At 42.8% G+C, this 25,157-nt stretch overlaps 1 protein-coding gene across 10 annotated transcripts in view; it reads left to right on the top strand.

The window, feature by feature from the left end:
• Positions 1-25,157, top strand: part of Tead1 (TEA domain transcription factor 1) — a 253,404-nt gene that overhangs the window by 73,675 nt on the left and 154,572 nt on the right. For all 10 annotated transcript variants that reach the window (XM_047519389.1, XM_047519388.1, XM_047519387.1 and 7 more), the window contains one exon: positions 9,809-10,064. In XM_047519389.1, coding sequence (XP_047375345.1) covers positions 9,908-10,064 — 157 coding nt within the window. In that variant the 5' untranslated portion in view covers positions 9,809-9,907. The remainder of the gene's footprint in view (positions 1-9,808; positions 10,065-25,157) is intronic.

Here is a 25,157-nt window from a genome sequence, read left to right as displayed (position 1 = left end):
TTTGTTAGTGTTTGCACTTGGTATGAATGGATGTAGAGTCTCTTTTCCTTTGTATCTGGTTTATTTTTCTCAATATTACCTTGGTAGAATTCATCCATGTTGTTACTTGCAAATGCAACTCATTTGTTTGTATTGCTGTGTAACAGCAGTCTCCCATAGAACCTTATGTGGTGGTGGAAAGCCTTTCTGCTCTGCTGGGCAGTACAGCAGCCATTAGCCACATGTGACTGCCAAGCTTGTGAAATGTGGCTAACATGACTGAGGGACCGAGTTTTTACTTTTCTTTAATGCTAGTAATTTGTATTTAAATCTACCTGGACTCTTGCCTACTGTATTGGATAGTGAAGTTATGTAGCATTCTATTTTGTGAATATATTGCAGTTTATATATCCTGTTGTTAATAAAAAAAAATGGCAGTTTATGGCTGTTATAAGTAATGTGTATATAAGCATTCCTGTATCTGTCTTTCAGTGAAGGTAAGCATATGTCTCTTTGGGTTATGTGTATAGGATTTGGAATTGCTGAGTCAGAAGCTGTGCACATAGTCAGTTTTTGTACACAGATACTACTAAAGAGTTTTCCAGAATGTTTCTACCAATTCCCCCTCCTATCAGCTGGCTTGAGAGTTCTAGATGTTCCACATCCTTACAACACTTGGTATTATCAGCTGTTAATTTTAGCGATTGTAATGGTATCACATGATTTTAATTTGTATCTGTTTGGTAAGTAGGTTTGTTGAGCACCTTTTCATTGGCCATTTGGTTATCTTTTATGAAATACATTAACTTGTAATGTATTTCCTGTGTATGATTTCATATTTTTGTAGGAATTCTTTTATGTTTTGAGAATATGAGTCTATTGAGTAAATGTGTTGCAAAGATCTTCATTTTGTGGCTTGCTTTTTATTTTCTTAATGGTTCATTTAGTGGAAGGAAGTTAATTGTAATGTAATGTAATTTTACCTTTTTTTTTGTTGTTTGAGATGAGATTGAGGTTGGTTTTGTGATGTTGCCTAGACTGGTCTTGAACTTTTAATTTCAAGACCATACTCCTGCCTCAGTCCCCCAAGTAGCTAGCATTACAGGCATGCATTAATCATGTCCAGTTACATTTTTTCCTTTCAAAGTAATATTTGCATTCTTTAAGGCCATATAGATAAATTTGCTGGATTTTCTTCTGAATTCTTTATTGTTTTACTTTTTACTTTCAAATCTGAAGTTCATTTCTGATTGATTGTAGAATATGGTATGAGGTGGGGGTCAAGTTTATTTTTTCCTGTGGGTATTACAGACTTATTGAAAAACTGCCCTTTATTCAGAGCAATGCAGTGTTAACCTTTATCACAAATTAAGTGAATGTGTGTGTATGAGTTTGTTTCTGGTTCTATTGCAATCCATTGGTTTATATTGTATTTTTTTTTGCACCAATACCACATATATTAATGTCTAAGCTTTATAATGAGTCTCAATTTGAGCCACTCTAAGTCATTTACCTTTGGTATTTTTCTTTAAGATTGCATAAGAACATAATTTATTCTGATATGTCAGTTTTACCTGTTTTTTTTTTCTATCCCATTTATATCCAGCCTCCTAATGTTATATGACACTGTCCTAAGACATTGAGATCACACAGGTTCTGTTTCTGCTCCCTACGAGTTAAATTTATGATCATGTTTTAGAATTTAAAAAATACCCATGTATGATTTGGGTTGATGATTGGATCTTTAGGCTTGGACCCTGAGAAATGGGTAAAGGCAGCTAGGCTAGCCCAATACCCATGCAAGAAAGTAATAGCCTGATTTATGACGGTTGAATGGATGGGAAGGGGAAAAAACACTTCATGGATAACCAACCAAATGATGATTTCTTGGGGCTGAGAGGAAATAGTTTTTGCCTTGTGGACATGCAGGAATCTGGATATCGGTTCTTGATGCAAGTGCTGATGAGATCCATGTGGCACCATTGGATCTTCAGAGAACATTTGAATGCCAGTGTCCATGGAAGAAGAACCAAAGCAGAGCTTCTTCTTTACAATATAGTACTTTAAAGTGCTGTCTTAAGTTTTTCTTGTTGATTAGCTTATGCCCAATGAGAAGTGAACTCTGGATTTATATTTGACCTCTCCCCTCCACCCAGCATCCCTGTTTAAATATCCAGGATAGATGGAGGCATGGCAAGAGAGAGAAGTATTCTAAGTCATGGATTCTGGAGGAGGCATGGGGCCATTTCTGATGCAACACAATTAGAATTCTGAATCAGCCAAGGAAGGGGCCCGCAACTGGGCAGGTCAGCCGCTGGGCCCTGGATTGAGTCCAGAGCCAACATATCATTAAGTTGGCTGGCAACAGACTGTAACATTGGGTGGTAAGTCTCCACTGGCCTTTTGTGAGCAGGGGTGACTCCCTAGCATTTACCCATAGACTTGCCACCCAGGGAGTGGACCCTCTTGAAATGGTTGTTATAGGTTCGCCCAAACGTAGTGAGTATATTTATCTAGCGTGATATTGTCTTTTAAAATATGAACTGTCTACTTTAAATTTTTAATTTATAGCCACTGTCATTTAAAATGCTAAGATATATCCTGATAACCTGATGGTGAACCTTACGGGGGGGGAAAGTGTTGTTATGCATAAGTTAGTGGTTAAGGAGAGTTATTTTCCTGGTGTTCATTTTCTTAGTTTTAGTAAGCATCATGGTTGGTTGGTCTACTTGAATGTTCATTCACTCTGTACACCTGTCAGAACTGGGGAGCTATTCTTGGTGTTTTCTTTGACTTATGGGAAAGGGCCTATAAGTTTGCCTTTTGAATTACTGACAGCTGCTCACTGTGGATGCTGGTGTTTTAAAGCTGGAAAGAAGCTTCTGTTTGTGGGTGCGAAATGTATTCTGGAGGTTAATTGCCCACCTCTTGGGGATCCATAACTTGGGCCATAGGTCCATCTAGCTCTGGCTTACCTTGAAGGTTTCCTGTCTTGACAACTGGTCTTTGCATCAGAATGGTCAGATGAGTAGATTTCCTGGAACTGAGTATGTGGTGTGTCCTGTTGGAGTCCACCAATGAAGGAGAACAGTGACCATCTTGACTGGTGGTGATGATGGGACAAAGGAAGGGGCAGGCCTTCTGTTCTCAGTGGCTGGCAGTTTGTTATGGGGAAGGGGAAGGTAGTTCCCCTAAAGGCTGGTAACAGAGTGGTCCCATCAGAACTGCATAGCATGAAATCAATTAGAGCTGTTCTTGAGCTGTCACCTGGGCAAGTACTTAGGGCTGATCAAATGGAGAATTAATCAGGGAATCTAAGGATGGTAATGTTAAGTCCTCTACTGGGTGCTCATAATCGGAGGCTTGGTGAAGAGGTATTGGCTTGTTGATGGGATTCTGTTGATATGGAAGTGATTTTTTGAAAATGAGAAGGAGTACTTATCCACTCTTCCCTGCTGAAATAGAGGGAACCTGTTGACAACTGGAGTACATGATACTGAGGTTCGCTGGCTGCTCCTGGCTGCATGGCAGATATTGCTTCAATTCTCAGTGTCTGTATTTCCTGAGAGTTACGTTGTGCAGTTCCACTGATCTGGTGGTTGCTGGCATAATCTAGGCTGCTGATCCTCACCTGTATTACTCAGGCCATTTGTTAGCAAGGTTGGGTAGTGTCTGAAATGGTAGGAAACTAATTACATGCCCCACTTTACATATGCAAAAGCAATTACCCATCATTAGTGCCTGACATTCCTCCCAACTGCCCAGGGAGGTGAGTCAGTATCATTACTATTCATTAGCAATTAATTAGACTGTGCTCCATGATGTCAGCCTTGGACAGAGCCGAGAATTCAGCTCTGCTACCTCCCACTGTCTAGTGAGGGTGTTGTGAGTTGGACATTCCCGTGGAGTATGCTCTCCATCTGGAGAAATGGCTCCTGGACTCGAATTCTGTGAAGTATATGACTTGGGTAACTTATATCTCTGGAGCTCCTACAAAGGGGAGTCAAGGAGTGATTCAATAAGATTCTGTAGACCAAAGCTTCTGTCATTGTGCTTAAGACCTGGTTTACTGGGAGGAGGTGGTATTTGGATTTGAAATACCAGGTCACATTGGAAAGCAAATCATCTTTTCCCCTAGTTGCCTCCCACCTCTTTTCTTTTTTTTAGGACAGCTTTTTTCTTAAGAGAAAAATCTGGGCTTTCCTTAAGATCACAGTGACCTTCGAGACATCAAATGCTCAGTTGAGTTGTGTACTATAAATATCGTTCCAGCCGTGTGACTTTCTTTGGACCCTGTAGCGGCTCCCTCCTGCCCACTTCTGCCACCTCCTGATCCTCACTCACTGCTGACTCCTGTTTGCATTCCCTGTGTGTCTTCCACTCCACCACTCACAGATTGGCGTTTACCAGCGTTCATCCCTTTGGATTTCCCCCTTTGGCCATTTCTTTGGCTTCTGGTCTTCACACCTTCAGTTTGCATTCCTTAGAGCTTTCCTTGTGGTTGCCTTCTTCTGGTTCTCTTCTTTCCCTTGTGGTCAAAAGAAAAGGGAAATAGACAAAGTAAAATAGTCTTCTTAAAATAATGTTTGTTCTCTATGGAAGAAGCTTACCTCTTAGAGGACCCAAACTGTTTGGCCCCTGTGGCATAGAATGGCCTTTGCTTGTCCGTAACCACAATCCACACGTAAGAGACTGGACCAGCCAGCCTGCCCCTCGTTATCTCCCCTGCAGCCTCACTTCAGGCTGTCCTCCTGCGTCTTCCTAATGTGCTGATTTCTTTCAGGGCTCCTACTCTGCATGTGGAACTTTGACCAGAGTCTGTGCGAGGGACGGGAAAGTAGCTGAAACTCTTCCCCTTCTCACTTATATATAATCTAGGGGATGAGCTCAGTCCTGTTGTGGTCAAGGACTGTCCATGTCATCTGGTTCTTGATTCATTCTTTCTTGGCTACTTGTGAACTGTGTCCTGTAGCAGCCCTGGGGGTACTGTGGTGAGTCTAGTAGTCTCAGCCCTCCAGGACGCTAGGGGGCAGGTGATGGGAGCAATGGCCAACTCACCCACTTCTATTATAGGCGGGACCTGTGGGAACACAAGAGGGTGAGTGACTGAGTCGTCTCCTTTAGGAGTTAATGATGGAAACTGAGGCACACAGGTACTACAGGTGCCCACAGGGTTCTGGACTTGGGTGGACACAGAGCCCTAACTCCCAGTCCTGCCTTGTAGAACATTAAGACACCAGCTAAAACAGGTGTGTGAGTTTTTGGGTGACCCTCATGTTCAGTGGCTTTCCATTGAGTCTTTTAGCCACCTGAAAGTGGGTGAGATGCATTAAGATTCTGAGAGCAGACCCCCTTCCATCTCGCCCTTTGGCATGTGCTTGCTGAGTGGAGTTGTGTCAGGAGTACCTGTATCTGAGGGTCTCCTCCCTGTGCCCCCAGGAACTCAGAACACAATGTGTGGGTCAGATGCACACATCGTGGTCATTCCCCTGAATTCCTGTGACTCTTCTTGAAGGGTCTGTGGATTCTGAAGGAATTATCCATTTAGGGATTGTGGCTGGAGGGGCAGTTAGGTCAAGTCGGATCACTGGAAGCAGCTGTTTTTGAAGTTTATTATAATGTGACTGGGAAGAATTTCAGGAAACAAGGAACTTTCAGAAAAGTGTTTATGAGGGAAGCTGAGGTACATGGGGCGACATAATAGTCTTTTTGGGGGATCTGTTTTCAACAAAAAACTTTCCATCTACTTTTTTTCCTTGGAGGTACTTTGTGGAAAGGGTTGTTCCATTGAATCATCCTGTTCAGAAGAATAGAGAAACGACTGAACCTGTAAGAAAAAGTTTGGATTTTAGGTGAATCTTAGAAATTTTTCATCAATTTTTAAAAACATTTTTGGTTTCTAATTTTATTTTTATGGGTGCATTATAATTATATCTAAGAGTGGAATACATTGTGCCATATTTATACACGTACATAATATAACTTGATCAGTCTCCATCCTCACTTTGTTACCAATTTAACTTTTCCATTTACTCATCTGAAGACCTTAAGAAGATTCTTTGTAAATCGATTTCCCAAAGTGAACCATGAGGGTAAGCTCCTTCATTTCTCCACCATCCCATTTTTAGTAGGTATTTTGGGATCATAAAGTACACCACTGTCTAGAGAGGATGGACTTGAAAATAAATGAAAGCTTGAATGGTTTCACAGATGACAGAGTATCTTCATCTGTTCACTCTTGATGATTTTAGTGATTTTTCTGTAGTAGGACTGAGTTTAACTTCTTATCTTCTCCATTTTACAAGGGAGAACTTGAGCTTCTGAGAGGTTAGTTTAGTTTGGGTTGCGTGGCTCATGGGTGAGTCACATTTGGAACCCAGATCAGTTTGAATCTTAATACCACGTCATCCCTGTCCCTGTACTGTGTTCTTTTTGTTGACTGAACTGAAGGAAGGTGGACTCCCTTGCTCAAAGTGTGTGTGGGGAAGTGAGGACATCACTTCTGCAGGTACATATGTTCTGCACGTAATTTACTGAATTAGATCTTAATAAGTGGGAATTTATTGTATATGTTAAAAACCGAGGCAGACTGAGTGGTAATCAGTTCCATGTATTTTTAGGATACTCCTAAAGTGTGACTGATACTCTCAGAGCCACTAGATGCAGGACAGTTTCCAGGATGAGGTGGATTTTGAGCTGAGGGATGGAATGCTAGAATGGTTATTTTGGTATCCAGTATGGGGAGCTTTTCTCAGCCAGCCCCAGTCTTGTGATCGGAAACTCTCTGCCGATACAGGGCTTCATCTCACAATTGGGTTGTAAAACCAAGGACCTGAGTAACTCTGTGGCTTATTATCTGGTGTCTGGGGCTGTGTGCCCCAGATCTGCAGGTTATTCCGTCCTGTGGAACTCCAGTTGACCAAGTTATAAGAGCCTGGACACAGAATTCTTCCCTTTGCAGTAAATGCATGAAAACATGGGAGTGTTTCCAATGGAGTCTGGACTTCCTGCATGGGTCGAACAATTAATGCTAGTTGGTGTTGTGCTCCCCAACCAACCAAGGTCTTAGGACTGAGCCTTTGCAGTAACTCAGAGGGACTGTTTGCAGGACTCTGCTGTCTGCCTTCTGAGGCAGTCCACCTCTGTACAGTTCAGCTGGCAGAAAGTCCTTCCTTATGATGAGTTGGAATCTTCTTGGGAACAAGAAGAGTCTTCTCCCTCTCCTGGGACAGAGAGGTTGTTCAGTATCTAAGGACTCTACAGGCTTGACTGTTAGGATTCACAAGGATTTTACCAGCTTTGGGCCATGGGCTGAGGTGAAAAATAAAGAAATTTAAGTGTAAAGTTATCCAGCTTTGAAACCAGTTGCACAAGAGACAGTACTAAGGAAACGGCCCCTGAGGTGGGAGCTTGGAGGTTTTAGGGATTGTAAGTTGACCTCTGGATGCCATTTATTGAGGATTGTGGACAAACTGGAATGTGCTCATGAGGGGTAGGCAGAGGGATGATGCTGTCTGGTATAAAAGGCAGCCATACATACATAAGAGAGATTTGCTCCCCTAAGGGATGGATGGATCTTCAAGGGTAGGTTGGTTGAAGTTAATTAGGAAATGGGTTTTAGTCTAATCAATGGAAGAATTTCAGCATGTGGACCTGAAGGCCGTCAGTACTGAGGCTGTAGTGTATTCTGTTCTTGGTGGTGTTCAAGTATAGACGGATCAGCGGTGCGATATTTTAGAGCATTGCTTGGGGGTTGTTGGTATATTTTGGTCTGGAGCCTGGCTTTCTGTTGTAGCCAATCTTTTTTTTTAGGCAAAGGTCCTGGGCCCGTTCTGCTAACTTTCATTGTCCTGGATTCCATCCTACTGCCAGACTGGTGGAGCACAGGACACCCCTACCTTTTATCTTAATATGTGGCTCCCTGGAGTGAATTTATTGCTGACAACTGTCTGGAGCTCAAGGCCTGGCCCCTGGTTTTGTTTGTTGTTCTTTTTTGTTGTTGTTGTTGTTTGTTTTCTTTTGTTTGGGGAGAGGTGGAGAGGGAGAAGGTGGCTAGCCAGTGCCAGAGAGTTCCCTCTTACTCTTAATTTCTCCAGTAGGCTGTCCTGGTGCGGGAACAGACTCTAGGGCGGCGTGCGGTTCTGCTCTTGTTTTATAAGATGCTTAGATCCCAGCACAAATTGTAATAGCTTGAGAATTCAAAAGGCCCACGCTGTAGGCATCATAGAGTTCACCTGGGGGTCAATCGAAAACCCTTACTTATAGCATACTTTATATCTTAATGTCTGCCCGTTTTTAAAGTACTGTGTAAATGCATGACATGTGTTGGTACGGGGTAGGAAATACTTAGCTGACGTGTTCTTTGAATGATGGCTCAGTGGCAACATTTAAAGACAGACAACCTAAGGGTTTTGGCTTTTTTTTTTTTTTTTTTTTTTAAATCTTTCTTCTTTTTAATCCAGGTGTTGCCAACTCTAAAAAGTTGTCAGGGTGAGAAGCCAAAAGCACCCATTAGTGAGACTATTAATTGTGTAATATTCACATGCCTTGGGGTTTCTGCACCAGGGATCTGTTGAGATCCACAGGTGGCAGAGGATCAGGGCACTGGATATAGTTCGACAAGTTACTTGCTCTCAGGTGACGGCTCAGGTGATGACTTTGGGATGTGGATTGATTGACCAGTGCTGCTTTCCTCCTGGGCACAGATTTGAGAGGGCAGGCGGGCAGAGCAGTGGTCACAGATGCCCTCCCTGCTCAGCTCCGTGCTTCCCCCTTCCTATTAATCCCCAGGAGCAATTATTCTCTCCCTTTTAGGAAGGACTTTGAATTAATGATCTGATGTCTTTTCAACAAAGGAATATTGATATGTTAGTGTGCAGGACAGCAGGGAATACTGGATTAGATCCTTTTCACATTGGTGTTAAGCCAGTGTGACATTTGTTTAGAAAGCTTATCCCTTTATGACCATAAGTTACATGCATAATTCAAGGAGAATAAATTTTTGCAAAAATTTCTTTTAGTTCTATAATCTTCAGTACTATAGAAAAATAAATGAAAGCATCCCCCACATCTTTCATGTGATCAGGAATCAGAGACCAAGTGCCTCATGCAGGTGTGGAACATTTCCGCAAGTGTGTGAGGCACTTGTGGTGGGTGTTTTAGAAAGACTGGGGTGGGGACAACATGGTCCCTGCTTTGAGGTTATTGTTTAGAAGCTGAGAGTGGTAAAGTGACCTGACTGACTGTACAGACTAAAAACCTTGAAGATCAGTGCCCTGCATCCAGGTCGGCTGGCATTGCTGACTTGGTAGGGTGAATAATAAGATAATAAAGTAATCTTCCTCCTTGCTTCCTCGTTCTGGCCACCGTCTTGCATGTGGTGATCTCATATTGGGATGGTTTGACATTTCAGTTATGATGCCAGTTGCTACAGTGGAGCTTTTATTTTACTTTATTTTCTTGGAAACAACTTTTTGTGCTATGGAGATTTGATTATCACTGAGCAAAGCATCCCTGGTAGGTAGAGGGCACTTCGTAAATGGTTTTCCTACAAATCTCTGCAAACTTGCAATTCCAAGTTTGCCCTATTTTGGGGTGAAAGTTTCCTCTCATCTGTGAAGCTCATCCAGCTTCTGCCTGGCGTTGCACTTCTGTGTGAGTACTTGGCACGATATGTAGCGAAAGCCACTTGGGTCTCAAAATTCCGTATTCGTCCTAGGAGTTATTCCCCAAGCAAAGCTGGAGCCTGAAGAATGTGCAGTAGAACCAGCAAGAGTGCTACGTTTGTGGATACCAGTGTCCTCATTCTATTTTGTGATTTCTCTTTTAGGTTTATTTTCTTGAAAAGGCTCCAGGCTTCGGCTTGGAAAATCCAACCGCCAAAATTGAGCCCAGTAGCTGGAGCGGCAGTGAGAGCCCTGCCGAAAATATGGAAAGGATGAGTGACTCTGCAGATAAGCCGATCGACAATGATGCTGAAGGGGTCTGGAGCCCCGACATTGAGCAGAGCTTCCAGGAGGCCCTGGCTATCTATCCGCCGTGTGGGAGGAGGAAAATCATCTTATCAGACGAAGGCAAAATGTATGGTAAGTGGCCTGGAACGTTCCTCCAAAATACTACCTGCTTTTGTGGTTGAGGATAGATATGGGTGGCCTTTGAGTGTGATCCATCCATTGTATTGGGCTGAATGATCTTTGTAGAATTACAGTTTGTTACCCAAGTAACTCTCACCTGAAGAGGAGTGTCAGTAGAGTGCAGGGGGAGCAATCTCTGGGCTTTATCCTTCTCCATACTCAGCGGTGTTATAGGGGAAGCTCCCGAGGTGCAGGTGGGACATGGGTAGTTGCAGTGGCTTGTGTAGGCACCACATGGTGGAGACAAGTACTTCAGCACACATGTAACGGGAACACTGGCCCTTAACTCCTAACGGGGGCCACAGAGGCATGGGGGCCTGCCTGCTGCCACCAAATCTCTTGAAACCCCTTCCCCTCAGAAGAGTATTTATAGGTGTTTATAGGAAATCTCTTTTTACAAAAGCTGGTACTTAAAAACAAACAAAAAAACAACCATGTACAGGCCAGATACAAATATGTGCATGAGCCTGATCAGACCCCTGAACCACTCATTTGCATCTCTGCTGCCAGTTTGCAGTTGAAGGCCAGATGAGGCATTAACCCCCAGACCACTCTCGCCAGCCTTCCCTTCTCCAGGGGGACGCCTTGCAGTATGTTCTGAAGGAAGCTGCGAGAGTGTGAGGAAGGTGAGACCCCATTAACCAGTTGGCTTAGGGTGCCAAAGACAGCAGCAAGTACTCATCCATGAGGCTTGCTCGCTGGTGCGGGCATCAGCCCTCCTTGTGTCAATGCTTCCAGCTGCAGACCTGCACTTTTTGACTGCTTACCTTTGGGAAACAGATGGCAGGTAGTTGCTTATACATTCTGCTTGTCTAATTGGACACAGAGTTGAGCAGTTTGCATTGTAACCGAGTCTAAAGAGATGCAAACAACCTAAACTCACAGAGAACCTACCAGAGGTTGTTAACTTATCATGGGAGTGATTTATTTCTAAATAATTTGAACTCTTTTCCATGACAGGGTGTTGTACCTTTACTCCTGTGCGTCCCCTGTTAGGAGCTGTAGGAACTTGCTGCTGTAGCCAGCACACACTGCTGAGCAGAAGGCAGATGGTGGTACAGCTGCCACCAGCTGTGCCTCCACCCCACCCGCCCCTCCAATTTGAATGGCGTAATGGAAACAAGGACAGTTTTGCTTTCTGCAGCATTGGAGCCCCTTAGCCTGCCTTGCACCGGGAGGGAGTGATCCAAACCTTCAGCATTTGTTTTGAAGGTCTCCTGATATCTTTCATAGTCAGGGTACCTTCTTCGTGTAGTGTCACAGAGTCAGGAAGGAACAGCTCAGCTGCTGTGGGCTGAAGGGTCAGGGCCTAGATGCTCTGTGATACTTCTCTTCTGCTTCACTTCTGCAGCCTGACTCTTTGCTCCTGGAGGCTTGTTCTCATACCTGAAGATGCCTCCCCCAGGCCTCTTAGGCAGAAAAAGATACTTTAATCTACCAGCCTTCTTTGAAGATGACTTTATTATATACAGTCAGGGGTGGCTTTGGGAACTACCTTGTTCCCAAAACTACCTTGCTCCCACTTGTCTCCCCAGAAATTGTTTTAATCTAAAATAATGGCATAGGATTGAAAGTTCTGGTTGGGAATAACTACTTCACTTCATTTCTCACCAGGAATACCAAGAAAGCACTGCCCCTTCTAGAATGAGGCTCAGGGCCAAGAACATAATTCAAAGCCAAAGTTAGTTTTTGTCAACTCTCAGTCTTGTTTTGTTGTCTGTTGAAATTTTACTTTTTAGATAGCAGCACTGGTAGATTTAACAAGGTTGCTGATAACTCAGTAATAGAAGTTTTTTCATGTGAAAATAATTGTGTAAGGGCTCTCATTGGTAATTGAGTCTCAGAGGTAGTAAGGTAGGCAAACACTGAGAAGCTTTGGATTTGAGTTGTTCTATCAACAATGAACTTGAATAGTTTTACCCTTGGTCTTGGTCTCATTTTTTCCTCCATTTAATAAAAGAAAGAAAAGATGTAGAGTAGATGATATCCATGGAGTCTTTGGTGGACTTTTCCACCTGGGAATGTTGTGCTTTTAGGACATGTAAGTCAGCAAGATTATCAGTTATTGCAAACATGATTCTGCTTGTAGGAACATGTCTTTAGCACCCAGGGAACTCAGACTCAGTGCTTCCTTAGTGCTCATGTTCTTGACTATGGATTCTTTTTCCTTAAGTCACTGATGGATTTATTGTGTTGGTGACCAGCCTTTTGAGGGAGCTGCATTAGGAATATAGCTCATTTTGGAACAACAGTGTAACTGGTCGTGGGTTTTTCATCAGGCAGAGTATGTAGCCAGTGGTGTTTTGTTTCTGGGTTGGGGTGCAAGAGATGGATTGATTTGCTGCACTGGCCCTGTAGTCACCCCCACCTCCCTGGGGAGAAGACACCTCCATTCAGCTCCCTTTCTTTGGTCCACTTAGGAAAACTGGAAAGGGAAATGTGGTGAACTGGGCTATGGCAGGTGGAACTTGGGCACCTTCAGAGAAGCTTTCTTAGGTGTCCTGCCTGGGACTCTGAGACAGAATTGATTCTCCACAGTGAGGCCTGGCCACGTGGCGATGGAGTCATGCAAGCAGTGTGGGTCCAGAACTACTGTTCCTTGGCTTCTGGCCTGTTCCCTATTGTACATACATGAATCAGGACACAAACCAGACTAGGAAGCAGCAGTTCTTAAGAGCATATTTTTTCTCTCAGGGTTTTAAAAATGAAAACATTGAATGCATTTGGGATTCCATGCAGTAAAATCAAAATAATTTAATGTCTTTTAGTGATGAAATTCCGAGTATTTTTTCTTGAGGGGGTTGGTTATTCCAATATTTCTGAGTCTTTGTAGAGTGCTCTGTGATGTCACTAATCCTGAACCATTGGAGAAGCAAGGTCAAGTGATTTATTTTGGTAATGAAATTTCCTTCATGGTTGGCAGTAGAGCAAATGCAATCTCAGAGAGAAAGAATGAAAAGCGCTGTTTATGATGAGGTTTCATCCATTGGAGGGGATGGCTTAATTCTCTCTGTTTCTTTGGTCTGCTGGGGAGCTGGGACTTTATGTTGTTGGTCTCTATGTGGGTAGATTGCTTCTGCCTTGGGCTCCCCAGTGGGTAGGCAGTTGTTCTTACAGATTATTAGGAGGGGGTGAGATCTTCCTTGACTTTGTTCCTAAGGGCATGCATACTCATTCCTGTGGGCTTGCTATCTTTCTCAGTGTCTGTTTTCTCTTTGCATTTCTTATTTTTACATAGCTGTGTTTTTTCCCTCCCCTGGTAGATAGTGGGGGAGGAGCTAGCAGGAGGACAAGATGGGAGGGAAGTTCATAGTCAACAGACTTCTGTGAAATTGGATTTTGGGGGAGTAGACCATAGTTTTAAAACCAGACCAAACAAAGCAGTGAACCATGGGAATGCCTGGACCTATTTCTTTTGTAATTGAAAATACCAGTCTTGAAATGTGGTCAGATAGTCCCCCAGATAAAGTGAGGGTTAAGACAGAAACCAACTTACTTTTACAGACAAGTGTGGGGCTTCACAGTTTGGACTTTGTAATTAATATAAGTCTTGGCCCTGTATGTCTAGGCTTTGTGCAAGTTGCCTTACCTCTCAATGTCTCGATTTCCTCAGCTGCAAAAGAGGGTTAAATAGATCCTACTTCATGGGATAGTTGCCAAAATTAAATGAACTAATTGTGATCCGGGATCTCCCTTCGATGTTTTTTATTTTTAAAATATTTTTATTAGTTGTTGATGGGCCTTTATTTTTTTATTTATTTATTGAACCCAATGCTTCACACATGCTAGGCAAGTGCTCTATCCCTGAGCCACAACTCCAACCCTCCCTTTTGATGTTTAAACAGCACCTGGCATACAGTAAGAGCTTAATAAGTATCTGTGAACTGAAAACAAAGAAGTGCTCTTAGCACTATGTGCTAAGTTCTTTACATGTAATTTCCAACTGATGCTCATAACCATGCCCTGAGGTTGGTATTTTGGTCCCTACTTACAGATGAGGCTGATGGGGTAACTGACTTGCAGTTGGTCAGTACAGATGGTATAGCTAGAAGGTCAGTTCTGGGTCTGTCTGACTCCAAGGCCTGGGCTCTTTTCCCTGTGCTTTAATTCCTTCCCGAACATGAATTCAGCAAATCGGTACTGAACACCAGCTGTGTTTCAGCCCTGTGCTCTGGGTTGTCAGAGAGACAGCAGTGAGCCAGACAAACACTGTCCCTGCCCTCATGGAGCTGTCACAAGTTCACTTGCAGGAAACTGACCTGGGGTCAGGGCTGTGTGCCAAAGATTTCTGGGACGTCTGAAGGCTCTTTGAAGATGGTCACCTTCCACTTAGCCTTTTGAAGCCTGTTCTTGGCTACCAAAGTCCAGGACACCTGGCTCGATGCTGGCAGAAGTAAAGCATCTCAAATAACATGGCAGGGAGGGTAATAGATCACAAGGCTGGCCCTGATGCTGGCCAGAAAGATGTCTGGAAGGTTCTAGTGCCCTAGGATTGTATAAGGAGTGTGGGTGGGACAATTGCTAGTCTGTGCCTTTCTCCTTTCTCTAAGAAAATGCCTTTAGGGTTCTTGCTCAGTACAAGTTCAGGGAGGAACCCTTTCTTCCTGGGACTTTAGACCTGCTGGTCAGTCCTAGAGAGCTGGAGAAGAACTGACCAGGGGCATTAATGAGAGCACACACCAGCAAACACGACTGGATGCTGGCTGATCAGTGAGGCCAAAGAACTGCAGTCGTGGTCTCCAAGCTCCACCTGATCGAAGCAACACAGGACTGTCTTTTGGAAGAGTGTATTCTCACAGCCTGTCTCTGAGGGTCAGGAGGCTGACTGTGTCTGTGGAGTCCTAAAGACCTTGATATGGAAGTGGGCATAGAACCGGAGCCTGTAGGGTCTCCAGGCCTTGGGAAATGCCCCTGGGGGCCTGAGGTGAACATGCTCTTCCTAGTTCTCCATCTAACTTAGTGTGGCATCTTTAGTGCCTCCCTTCTTTCTGACCTGTTGTTTCAGTGGATTGTTTAGAAGTGTGAAACACCAAGAGCTGTGACCCTGGAACAAGCTGGAAGTTCTGTGAAGCAGGGCTCTGTCTATCTCCTGTAGCCTCTGTTTCAGGGCCTGGAGTGCAGAGTATTTGAATATAAGCACACAAGAAATGAATTATTGGTTAAAATGGAGAAAGGTGAATGGTAAAGCCTCTGAGTCCTGGGGGTCCCTGTCATCAGAGGAATTAGCTAGTAGAAAGTACAGTGAGAAAAAGAGAAAATTGTTTATTTTGTTGTCTTCTTAAATGAAGAAGGCCCCTGGGTTTTGCAATTTTGTGTTGACAAATGTTGGTTGAAGAGGTAGAAGAGTTTGTGTTCTAAGTAGGAACAGTAGGAGAGCAAGGGTTAATCCTAGACTCCTCAGAACAGATGAGTAATGGGGAATTTTGAAATAGTTGGTTCCTGTGAAAATAGCAAAGCCAGCGTCATTGGCATTTTGATTGGGAAGCTTAATGTGTGGGGGGCATGCAAAGGTTTATATGTACAAGGTGTAAGCCCTTGTGCAACCTGGGTAAAAAATAACCAATTAAGGATGGCTCAAGGCTTGGCCATGAGGGAGGAAACAGGAAAAGAATGCGACGTTATTACCAAGTTAGACTTTCAAGGGCTTTGCTGTGGCAGTGGATGAGCCCTGGGAATCAGGAAGACATGGGTTTTTAAACTCCTTCATTGAGAGTGCATGGTGCTTTGACTGTGAGTGGGGACAACAGATAGAAAATAATTAAAAAGGATGAGAACCAAACCCTTTCTCATTGCTTTAGACTATGTTATCTTGTTTATTTCTCATAAGAATGATAAAGGTAGTATAATAATCCCCATTTTACAGGCAAGAAACTAAGGCCCAGCAATGTCAAGTTACTTGCTCAAATACAACAAATAAGTCGTGGAGCTGATGTTTGCAACCAAGTCAGTCAATGCAACTAACTACAATACTGATTAAAAAAAAAAAAAAAAAAAAAAGGAGTAGTATATTTTGTACTTCAGATGTGCCCAGTTTAGTGATCGAGCAGCAAAAAACATGATTATTTTTGGATGGAGAATTCACATGTGTATATATGAAAATGAATGAAAGAGTGAGAGAGAATCAGAGAGCCAGACACTTATCTGGTCTAACTTTCAACTTTGGGAAGGTGGTTTTAAAAATTCCTTTGAATTATAGACCCTTTGGAGACTATGTAGAAAGTTGTGAATCCTCGCCACATAAGAACACACACTTGTAGTTATGGAATTGTTGTGTATAACTTTAGAGGAATTCTGAAGCCTGGGTTCAGAATTGCTATGTTGGGGAGAAAGCAAAGGGAAGGGCATTTGACTGAAGGGAAACAACATGGTAAAGGCGCAGAGGCCTGAAAAGACACAGCTCTGACATGCTTGGAAATGAGGGCATGTCCTAGGAGGAGCAGAACAGGAGCCTGGAAGTGTGGATGGGCACCATGTCATGGCGGGCATGCACACCACAGCAAGGGTGTCAGGCGCTAACTCTGAGGGTAAAGAGAAGCCATTGCATTATTTTAAGAGACAAGATGTGATACCCTGTATTTTACAGAGCCATCTCTTCAGGCCTGAGGACAACCTGTGTGGCTGTTGCAATAGTCCAGTGGGCAATCATGAGCCTACGCTGGGGTGCTGCCTGTGTCAGTGGAAGGAAGAAGTTTCAGAGCTGGAACCAACAGAACTGGCCAACTGGATGTGATTTGTGAAAGAAAATGAGGAGTTTGATATCAGGGTGCCACTTCTGTGTGATAGGGAGGTTGGTGGACTAGTAAATGAGATGGGGAGTAGAGACAGGAGAAGCAGGTTTATAGAGAGTAGGGGAATGAGGAGCTGAGTTTTATCATGTGCTTGAGGTTCCGGGCGCACATCCAAATGGGCATGGCTTGGGAGTTGGAAATTTGTGCCTGGAGCTGAGGCAGGTTGAAGATGCAGGCGTGGTTTGAGGCTCATCATCAAAGTGATCCTGAAAGCTGTGGACATGGTTGATGATGGCCTCATGCTTTATCAAGGGCAAAACTGTTGTGGATTTTAAATGGAATGTCTGTAGCCATGGGAAGAGTAAAGAGATTGCCTGCTTCAGGAGACAGGTCAATGGTTTCTGCGCCTGATTGTCATCAACAAAAGAGAGGCAAAAAAAAAAAAAACAAGACAAAGCGTAACTCAGAATCTCTGAGAGTATGGAGTATGTGCTGAGAACCTGTATTTCCTAAAGCTCCCTGTATAATTTGGTTGGTGAGCCAGGTTTGAAAGTCACAGGTCTGGGCTGCAATCTGGGTCCACACAGATAAGACCCTATTTTGTCTTGTAAAAAAAACAAGACAACAAAAAGCAAACAAATAAGCAGAGAATGAGACTTAACTTTTCAAATGGTTCTTATAAAGTTGGGGTGCAGGAAGTTAACCGCATTTGCTTTGTGGTTCCATTTGTCTGCCTTCTCTGCTGAGAAAGGAACATTACCACGCTCCAGTCTTTGGAGGGATTTGGTCATGCATGGAAGGAGACAGGGTATCTTTTCCTTTTTGGGAGCTGGGGCTTGAGCCCAGAGCCTTCCACATGTTAGGCAAGCCCTCTGCCTCTGAGCTACATGCCCAGCCCTAAAGACATGGTATCAGCAAGTTAAGAAAAGACTTTCTAAAGGACCTGTTAAAAGATGGGGGGAGACTTGTCCATTTGGTTAGTTGGGGAGAAAGTTTGTAGATTGAGGATATGTTTGATGGAGCAAAACCCAGAATTGACTTTAAAGGAATTTGGACTTCTTTTGACCCAATGGAAGAAGATGGGAGGAGGGTTAAGGGAAGACCTAGTGATGACTGTCTTCAGATGAAGATTAGGCTTTCCAGGCTGAGGTGGGCTGTGGGCTTTTGAAAAATAGAGCAAGCTCAGTACAGATATTATGGGGAATGGGATCTGGATGCACTGGTGAGCAAAGGAACTGCTGAGCAGTGAAGGGCTGAGGGAAGTTGGAGACCATTGCTTTCTTCCTTTTTTAATTGAAGTTTTTATTGAGATAATTGTAGATTCACAATGCAATTGTAAGAAATAGTACACACAGGGATCATTATCCACAAAGAGATCCTTTATAAAGGCTGCTCATTTCCCTCAGTGGTTGACATTTGCAAAACTATAGTGTGTGCCACAACTAGAACATTGACATCCATGCAACCCACTGATTTTATTCAGATTTCCCCAGTTTTGCTTGTACTCATTTTGTGTGTATATTAAATTACATACAATGTTGTCCCTGTGTAGGTTCACATGTCTACCAGTACCGTCAGAGCACAGAACCGTTCAGCACCACAAGGACCCTTGGGGTTGCCCCCTACCCACCTCTATCCCACTCTCTCCCACCTTTTCCCTACCTAATTTTGAAAATTTCAAATATGTTCTGTAAGTGCAATCATACTATAAGTAACTTTTTGGGATTGACTTTTTTCTATTCAGCATAATTCCCTGGAGATTCATCCAATTGCTGCATTTATTAGTAGTTTGTCTCGTTTGATTGTTGAGTAGTAGTCTATGATATTGTTTGTCCCACAATTTCTTTAACCATTCATCTGCTTCAGGGCGTCTGGGCTGATTCCAGGTTTTGGTCATTCTGGATCTGCTATGAATGTTCATATGTGGGTTTTTGTATGAACCTAAGTTTTTTGTTTCCATGGGATACATTGCCAGGATTGTGCATCTCCAGGTCATATAGTATTTGTATAAGTTTAGTTGTTGTTTTTAAACTGCCCAGCCTTTTCCCATTTTACATGCTCACCTGCAGTCTAGTTTCTGGGTATCCTTACCAGCATTTGGTATTGTGACTATTGTTTATTTTAGCCACTCCGATAGGTGTGCAGCAATATCTCATGTGGTTTTAATTTGCATTTCTCTAGTGACTAATGAAGTTGCATATCTTTTCATGTGCTTATTTGCCATCTGTGTGTCCTCTGCAGTGAAATGTCTGGCCATGTCTTTTGTTAGTACAGTATTTATACTTTTACTGTTGAGATTTGGGGATTCTTTATTCTAGACACAAGTGCTTTGTGGGATACGTGGTTTACTGATATTTTCTCCTTGTCCAAAGTTTATCTTTTCATCCTCTTCACATGGGTAAAAGCAAAAGCACTTTAGCAGAGTACAGCTTTTAACAGGGTAAAGTTTTAATTTTCCACAAGGTTCATTTTATTAGCTTTCAGTTTTGTGGATTGTGCTCTTGGTATGAAGTCTTAAGATTTCACTGTCTAGTCCTAGGTCCTAACAATCATCTCTTGTGTTTTGTTTTAAAAGTTGTACAGCTTTATGTTGTACATTGAAGTCTATGATCTGCTCTGAATTAATTTTTTTAAATAAGGTGGAAAGGTGGAGAGTGTTCCTTTTGAGGGAGTCCATTGGCATGATTGGATGGCTTCTTAACTCCACAAAAATATTCCTGGTTTAACCCATAGTTTGACAGTGTCTGGTCTTGGGAGTTGTGGGGGTGAGTGGGTACATGGGTCTAGGTGGGGAAAAGGAGAAGGCGACACTTAGGGGCTAGGCACGGGCATGCCGAGTTCCTTCTGAGTGTAGGAGAGGTGGCAGGACGGGAGGCTGTGGTCATGCACCAGGGAGGCAGCCTTTGAGATTAGAGATGGAGAAATTCCAAGTGATGAGTTTCGAGGTGTGGCCACAAATGTGGTCAACTGGTGTGAATGTGGGCGAAGGCCACTGGAGATGAGGAAATAAAGCACTGTGAGGCTCATCAGCACTGGGTTGGTTAATAATTTTGATTTTGAAGTTCACATTAGTAAATTTATAAATAAGTAACCCAGATATTGAAGGAGTTTCTTTAGGAAGGACATGACCCTGTGGACATAATGGAAAGAGGTTGATAGAAATGCATAGACTGGATCTAGTAAAAAGCAGGTGGCCAAACGGTGGGATCGAAGGAACTTTGGGGTCAGAAGGAAATGTGCATCTTCTTTACCCTCCTTTCCCAAACTCCTTGACTGGTCCCAGACTGTACTTATTTGTGATTTATCGCTGGGCCGGTTATAGAAGCTCTGTGCTTTGTTGCCATCATCAGTGGAATGGGGTAAGTCAGTGTGTCTCTTCCTACCTCTCAGCACTGTTGAGAGAAAATGCAATTATATATGAGAAAAATGCTTTGAGCTGAATTCTAAAAATAATACTGCAGGGTGGCTAGCCCGAGTGCTCACAGGCCTGCTGGACAGGTAGGAAGACACGCTGGAGCCACCTAGCAGGATTTAACTTCCTGACTTAGAGGGTGTTTAGTTAAGGCAGGAATTGAACTGCATGCACCCTCTTCTCAGGATTGCTGCCAAAGAAGCGGGTAGCTCAGAGGTACAGAGCTCACAGATCAGAGTCACAAATGATGGAAGGGCCCCGGGGGAGCCTCTTGCCAGGCAGGAGCATGTCCAGCCCTCTAACAGCCGCTCTCTGAAGCCCTGAACACTTCTGTGTTCTCAGCAGCATAACCCTGAATTCTGCCAGTGTCTGTTCTTCCTTCTCTAGCCCCTTAAACCCCACTTGTAGACCCTTGTTTCTTTGCTCCATTTCACGAGAGGGTATCTTTAATTTATTATTGTTGTTATTTATTTGTATCCCATTCCATTGATAATAAGGGGTTTACAGTGACTTTTTTTTTTTTTGAGGTGCTGAGGACTGAACCCAGAACCTCACACATGCTAGGCAAGCACTGTACCACTGAGCTGCACAACCCCGCCTCCCCCCAACGAAGTGGCTACTGCTGTCATTATTCTCCTACTGATAGTACTATTCCATTGGTCTTTTTAAGTAAAGGTGCCCTCTTAGAGAAAACTTAACTCTGTAAATTTAAATATATAAATGGGAGTGTGGGTAGCATAATAGAAAAAATCCTAGAGACATTTACAGCTCACTAAGTGGTGGCTACTGCAGGGAGAAAGGATTATGGGAGACTTACTTCTTTTCTATTATAGGTTTCTGTACTAATGAGTTTTTTTTTTTTTTTTTATGGTGAACATAGGTTACTTTTGGAATCAGGAAAAGAGATAATTATATCAGGTTTATTTTTTTCCTTTGAGTAAGGAATACTCATTAAAGGAAAAGGTGGAAAACGGCGAGAATGAGAAAGGAGCCGTATCGCCTGGCTCACTGTGGCACACGTCCCGGGGCTGAGTCGGGCAGTGGGGGTTTCAGAGTAGCTCCCCCTTCCCTGTGGGGGTGCCGAGCTTGGGGGACAGGTGGTCTGAGTGACTGTGCTGGGGTGGAGAAGCAAAACAGGGAGTTCTTATTATAGGTTTTAGGACATGGGTCTGGGAGTTCGACAGGTGCTGTGGCCACTTGGGTCTGTCAGTCAGCTGTCCAGACTCACATTGTTCTAACCTCATGCCTTATGGTGAAATGATGACAGAGAGAGGGGAAAATATTGCATACACTCTTAAATGTCCATCGGCTTTCGGTGCAAGGTTGAGTAGAAGCCCTGCCAGTACTTGTTGTTCAGTGGACATGGTTTATTCCTGAGGATCGGGGGGATTCTTTTAAAAATGCCAGTTTTTCTGACGTCTGTGTTATTCTTTATAATAGATTCCTGACAAGCAGTCTTCTGTTTGTAGGGCCTTTGGGCAGATATAGGTGGATTTGGAGTAGGAAAATGTTCTGGGGACTTTACAGTGTGCTACAAATTCTCATTTGACTCTAATCGTCAATTGTTTTTCATCACTCACGTGTTACATTTACTTGACATTTCTGTTATCCATGCCCTGTAGATTAAATTATTTCACCTGCACACCTTCCCATTCTTCAAATGCTTTAATTCCAGCAAATAATAAAAGTCATATTTGTTCTTTAAAGTCCATATGGATGTTATTTCTTTCAAACTTCTTCCCGTATCCTCTCCCTTCTGGCTTTCAGGACACAGTCTGCGACAGTGAGACCTGCTGCCCAGGACATTCATTTATTTAAAAAATTTCTTTATAGCTTTGTAGCCTGTTTTCACAGACTGTGAAATTGATCATTAGCTGAAAAATTTCTGTAGAACACTATTCTTTTTGTACAAGTCAGAGGAACTTTTAGGCTACCAACAAAGACAACGTGTTGGAGGAAATTGAACTGATCACCCACAAGTTTTGCAGCTTCTGGGATAATATTTAACATAGGTGAATAAACAGAGCTCCACAGAGGTCCCAGTCACGTACTCTTGCCTGCCCCCTTCCTGCGCCTGCCTCCGTGCTGTGACTCGTTTGCTATTGTGTCAAGATGGGCTTTGGCAACTGTCTCCTCGACGAATGTTTCTATTACAATCGCAGTCGCTTCTGTGACAGCTTAGAAGAGATTGTTGTTTATGGCTGCTTTTATTGAGAGAGATTTGGTGCACGTTAATGTCCTGATAAAGACATTTGTACCTATAAAGTAGCCACGGCCTTTAAGTATATTTGATTGTGAAAAAGGTATGGGGGAGGGTGATGTGCCAGATGTGAGGTATCGGATTGCGTGTTTATTCACTGTTATCGCAGTCTCTGTACTAAGATGTGCCCTTGTATTTTCTGTCTCACAGCAACACACAAAATGCAGTGGTGATACGATCCTGATTGTGAAAGATGCTATTTAGGTTACTTGGATTGTAAACCATGTGTATTGGGAGGCATTCTGTCAGTCCCCATATGTCCTTAGACAGCAACCATGAGCATGGGTTAGGTGAAGGGAATTGTCAGGGGGCGGAACACATGTCTTATCATAGGGGCCTTTGGAAACGAATGACCTCAGTAAGGCCTGGACTGACCAGGACAGGTGTTGTGACGGAACAATAATCAGTATTTATCCAGTGCTTGTAGTGTGCCAGCTACTATTCTGGACACTCAACATTAATTCACTTATGTCTTGTAGTATCTTATGAATGACTGCTATAATTATTTCCATATTCCAGCTGAAGAAACCATGACCCAGGAAAGTTGAGTGGGTTGCCCTGGGTCACATAGCTAGTGACTGCCCGAGCCACACTATGAAGTGTAGTCAGTTTGGGTCCAGACCCTGCACTCTTCCCATACTCTGCTGCCTCAGAGTTTTGTTTCAAGTAGTCAGTGTAAAAGGGAGAAGGGGTCTTCCTGGTGTTTCAAGCCCCCTTCATCCTGCTTTCTGCCTGGTAAACTCCTACTGACCCTTCAAAAGCTTGGGGAAAAAAAATGCTCCATCTTCTTGGAAACCTTCCTTAATCTCCTTAGGCACAGCTGCTGGCTCCCTCTCTGTGTTTTCATGGCACCTTATTTAATCAACTCTTGAAGGGCTTGTCAGACAAAGCTTTTTCAAATTGCGGTAAGAACTGTCGCGGGCAGTTGTGACGTCTCTGTCAGTCTCTCCATCTCTCCTGAGAACTTTCAAGGGCAGGTGCTGTGACCTTGGCATCTCTGTATCTTCACTCCAGCAGGAGGACCTGGCACATGTCAGGCCTTCAAAAATGTTTAAATGGTAGAAATCATTGGTGGTATAAGTCCTTTTTTTTTTTTTTTAAGTCTCTTGAAGGGTTTCTTTACACTCTTATCACATACGTAATGTTCTACTGAACAAATAAGGGAGACTCTTAATTTCATACGTAAAAAACAGACTTGGAGCCCAGGATATTTTTCTTTGGGTCATCTTATCTTGAGGGAGCCTTATGGTAAAATAAAACTTAGGGCAGAACCAACAGCATCCAGCTTCTGTGTTTACTTTTTTTTGTATTGGAACCATGGTGACCCTATGTCTGTGGTGTTATAAATGAGAGCCGTTTATTAGCAGCAGTAAAACATCCCTGGAAAGCAAGTCTTTGGCAATTTGTTTTTCCTAGTATGTATATGACATAGTATATTTATAAACTTAAGATGTTTTTAAAAGGTATGTTTGTGTTCATGTGCACACACACGTTTGCATGTATGCACATTACTTTTTTTATAGATCAACTCTGAATTTAGTTTTAGATGTCTGAAAGATGACTTTCTACCATTGGTTCTTCTAAGATGACATCATTGATCCTGAATGAGTCACCTAAGTGGAGCAGTGAAGCTCTCAAGGCTGACAAACCATAATCCAGCAACATGTAAAAAGGATTACATACCATGACCAAGTGGGATTTGTGTCAGGAGTGCAAGGTTGGTTTAACATCTGAAAATCAATTAATGTAATAGACTATGTCCATGGAATAAAGAACAGAAACCACATTTTCATCTGAATAGATGAAGAAGCAGCTGAGAAATCTAGCAACCTTCCATGATATTAACAGACAGCAAACCAGAAATAGAAGGGGACTTCTCACATGATAAAGACCATCTATGAGAAAACCCACAGCTAACACCACACTTGATGATAAAAGACTGAACATTTTCCTCCTAAGATCAGAACTAAGGCAAAGGTGTCTGCTTTCTCTCCTACTCTAGCTGGAGTAGTTGATCAAGAAAATGAAATGAAAGTCCACCCATATCAGAAAGAAAGAAATAAGACTGTTTCTGTTTGATCTCGTATATAGCCAAAACAAAGGGCAAAACTATTAGAATTCATAGTTTCATCAAGGTTTCAGGATACAAAATCAATTATGTAAAAATCAAATTCTATTCTTACTAGTGAGCAATTTAGAAACATAATTAAGAAAGCAGTTCCATTATAAGACATGAAAAAGAACGATATATGCAGAAATGTACGTAACAAAAGGGCAAAACTTTTACCTCTAAAACTATAAAATATTGTTGAAAGAAATTTACAAACACCTAAATAAATTGAAAGACAGTCTTTGTTCACGAATTGGAAGACCTAACATTGTAAAGATATCAGGAACCCCAATTTGATTTACACATTCACTGTAATCCCTGTCAAAATCCCAGGTGACTTCTATGACAAACCAGTCCTAAACTACATATGGAAATTCAGTGAATCCATAATAGCCAAACTAATTTTAACAAAGAACAAAGTTTAAGGACTCACATTTCCTAATTTCAAAGCTTACCACAAAATTAGTCTGAATGTGAACAGTGTGGTGCTGGAGTCAGTTACTTATACACACACACACACACACACACACACACA

This window comes from Sciurus carolinensis, chromosome 11, assembly GCF_902686445.1.
Source record: "Sciurus carolinensis chromosome 11, mSciCar1.2, whole genome shotgun sequence".
In the NCBI taxonomy this organism is placed as follows: Eukaryota; Metazoa; Chordata; class Mammalia; order Rodentia; family Sciuridae; genus Sciurus; species Sciurus carolinensis.
The sequence above is the reverse complement of the archived record's forward strand: the minus strand, read 5'-3'. Positions and strand labels throughout refer to the sequence as shown.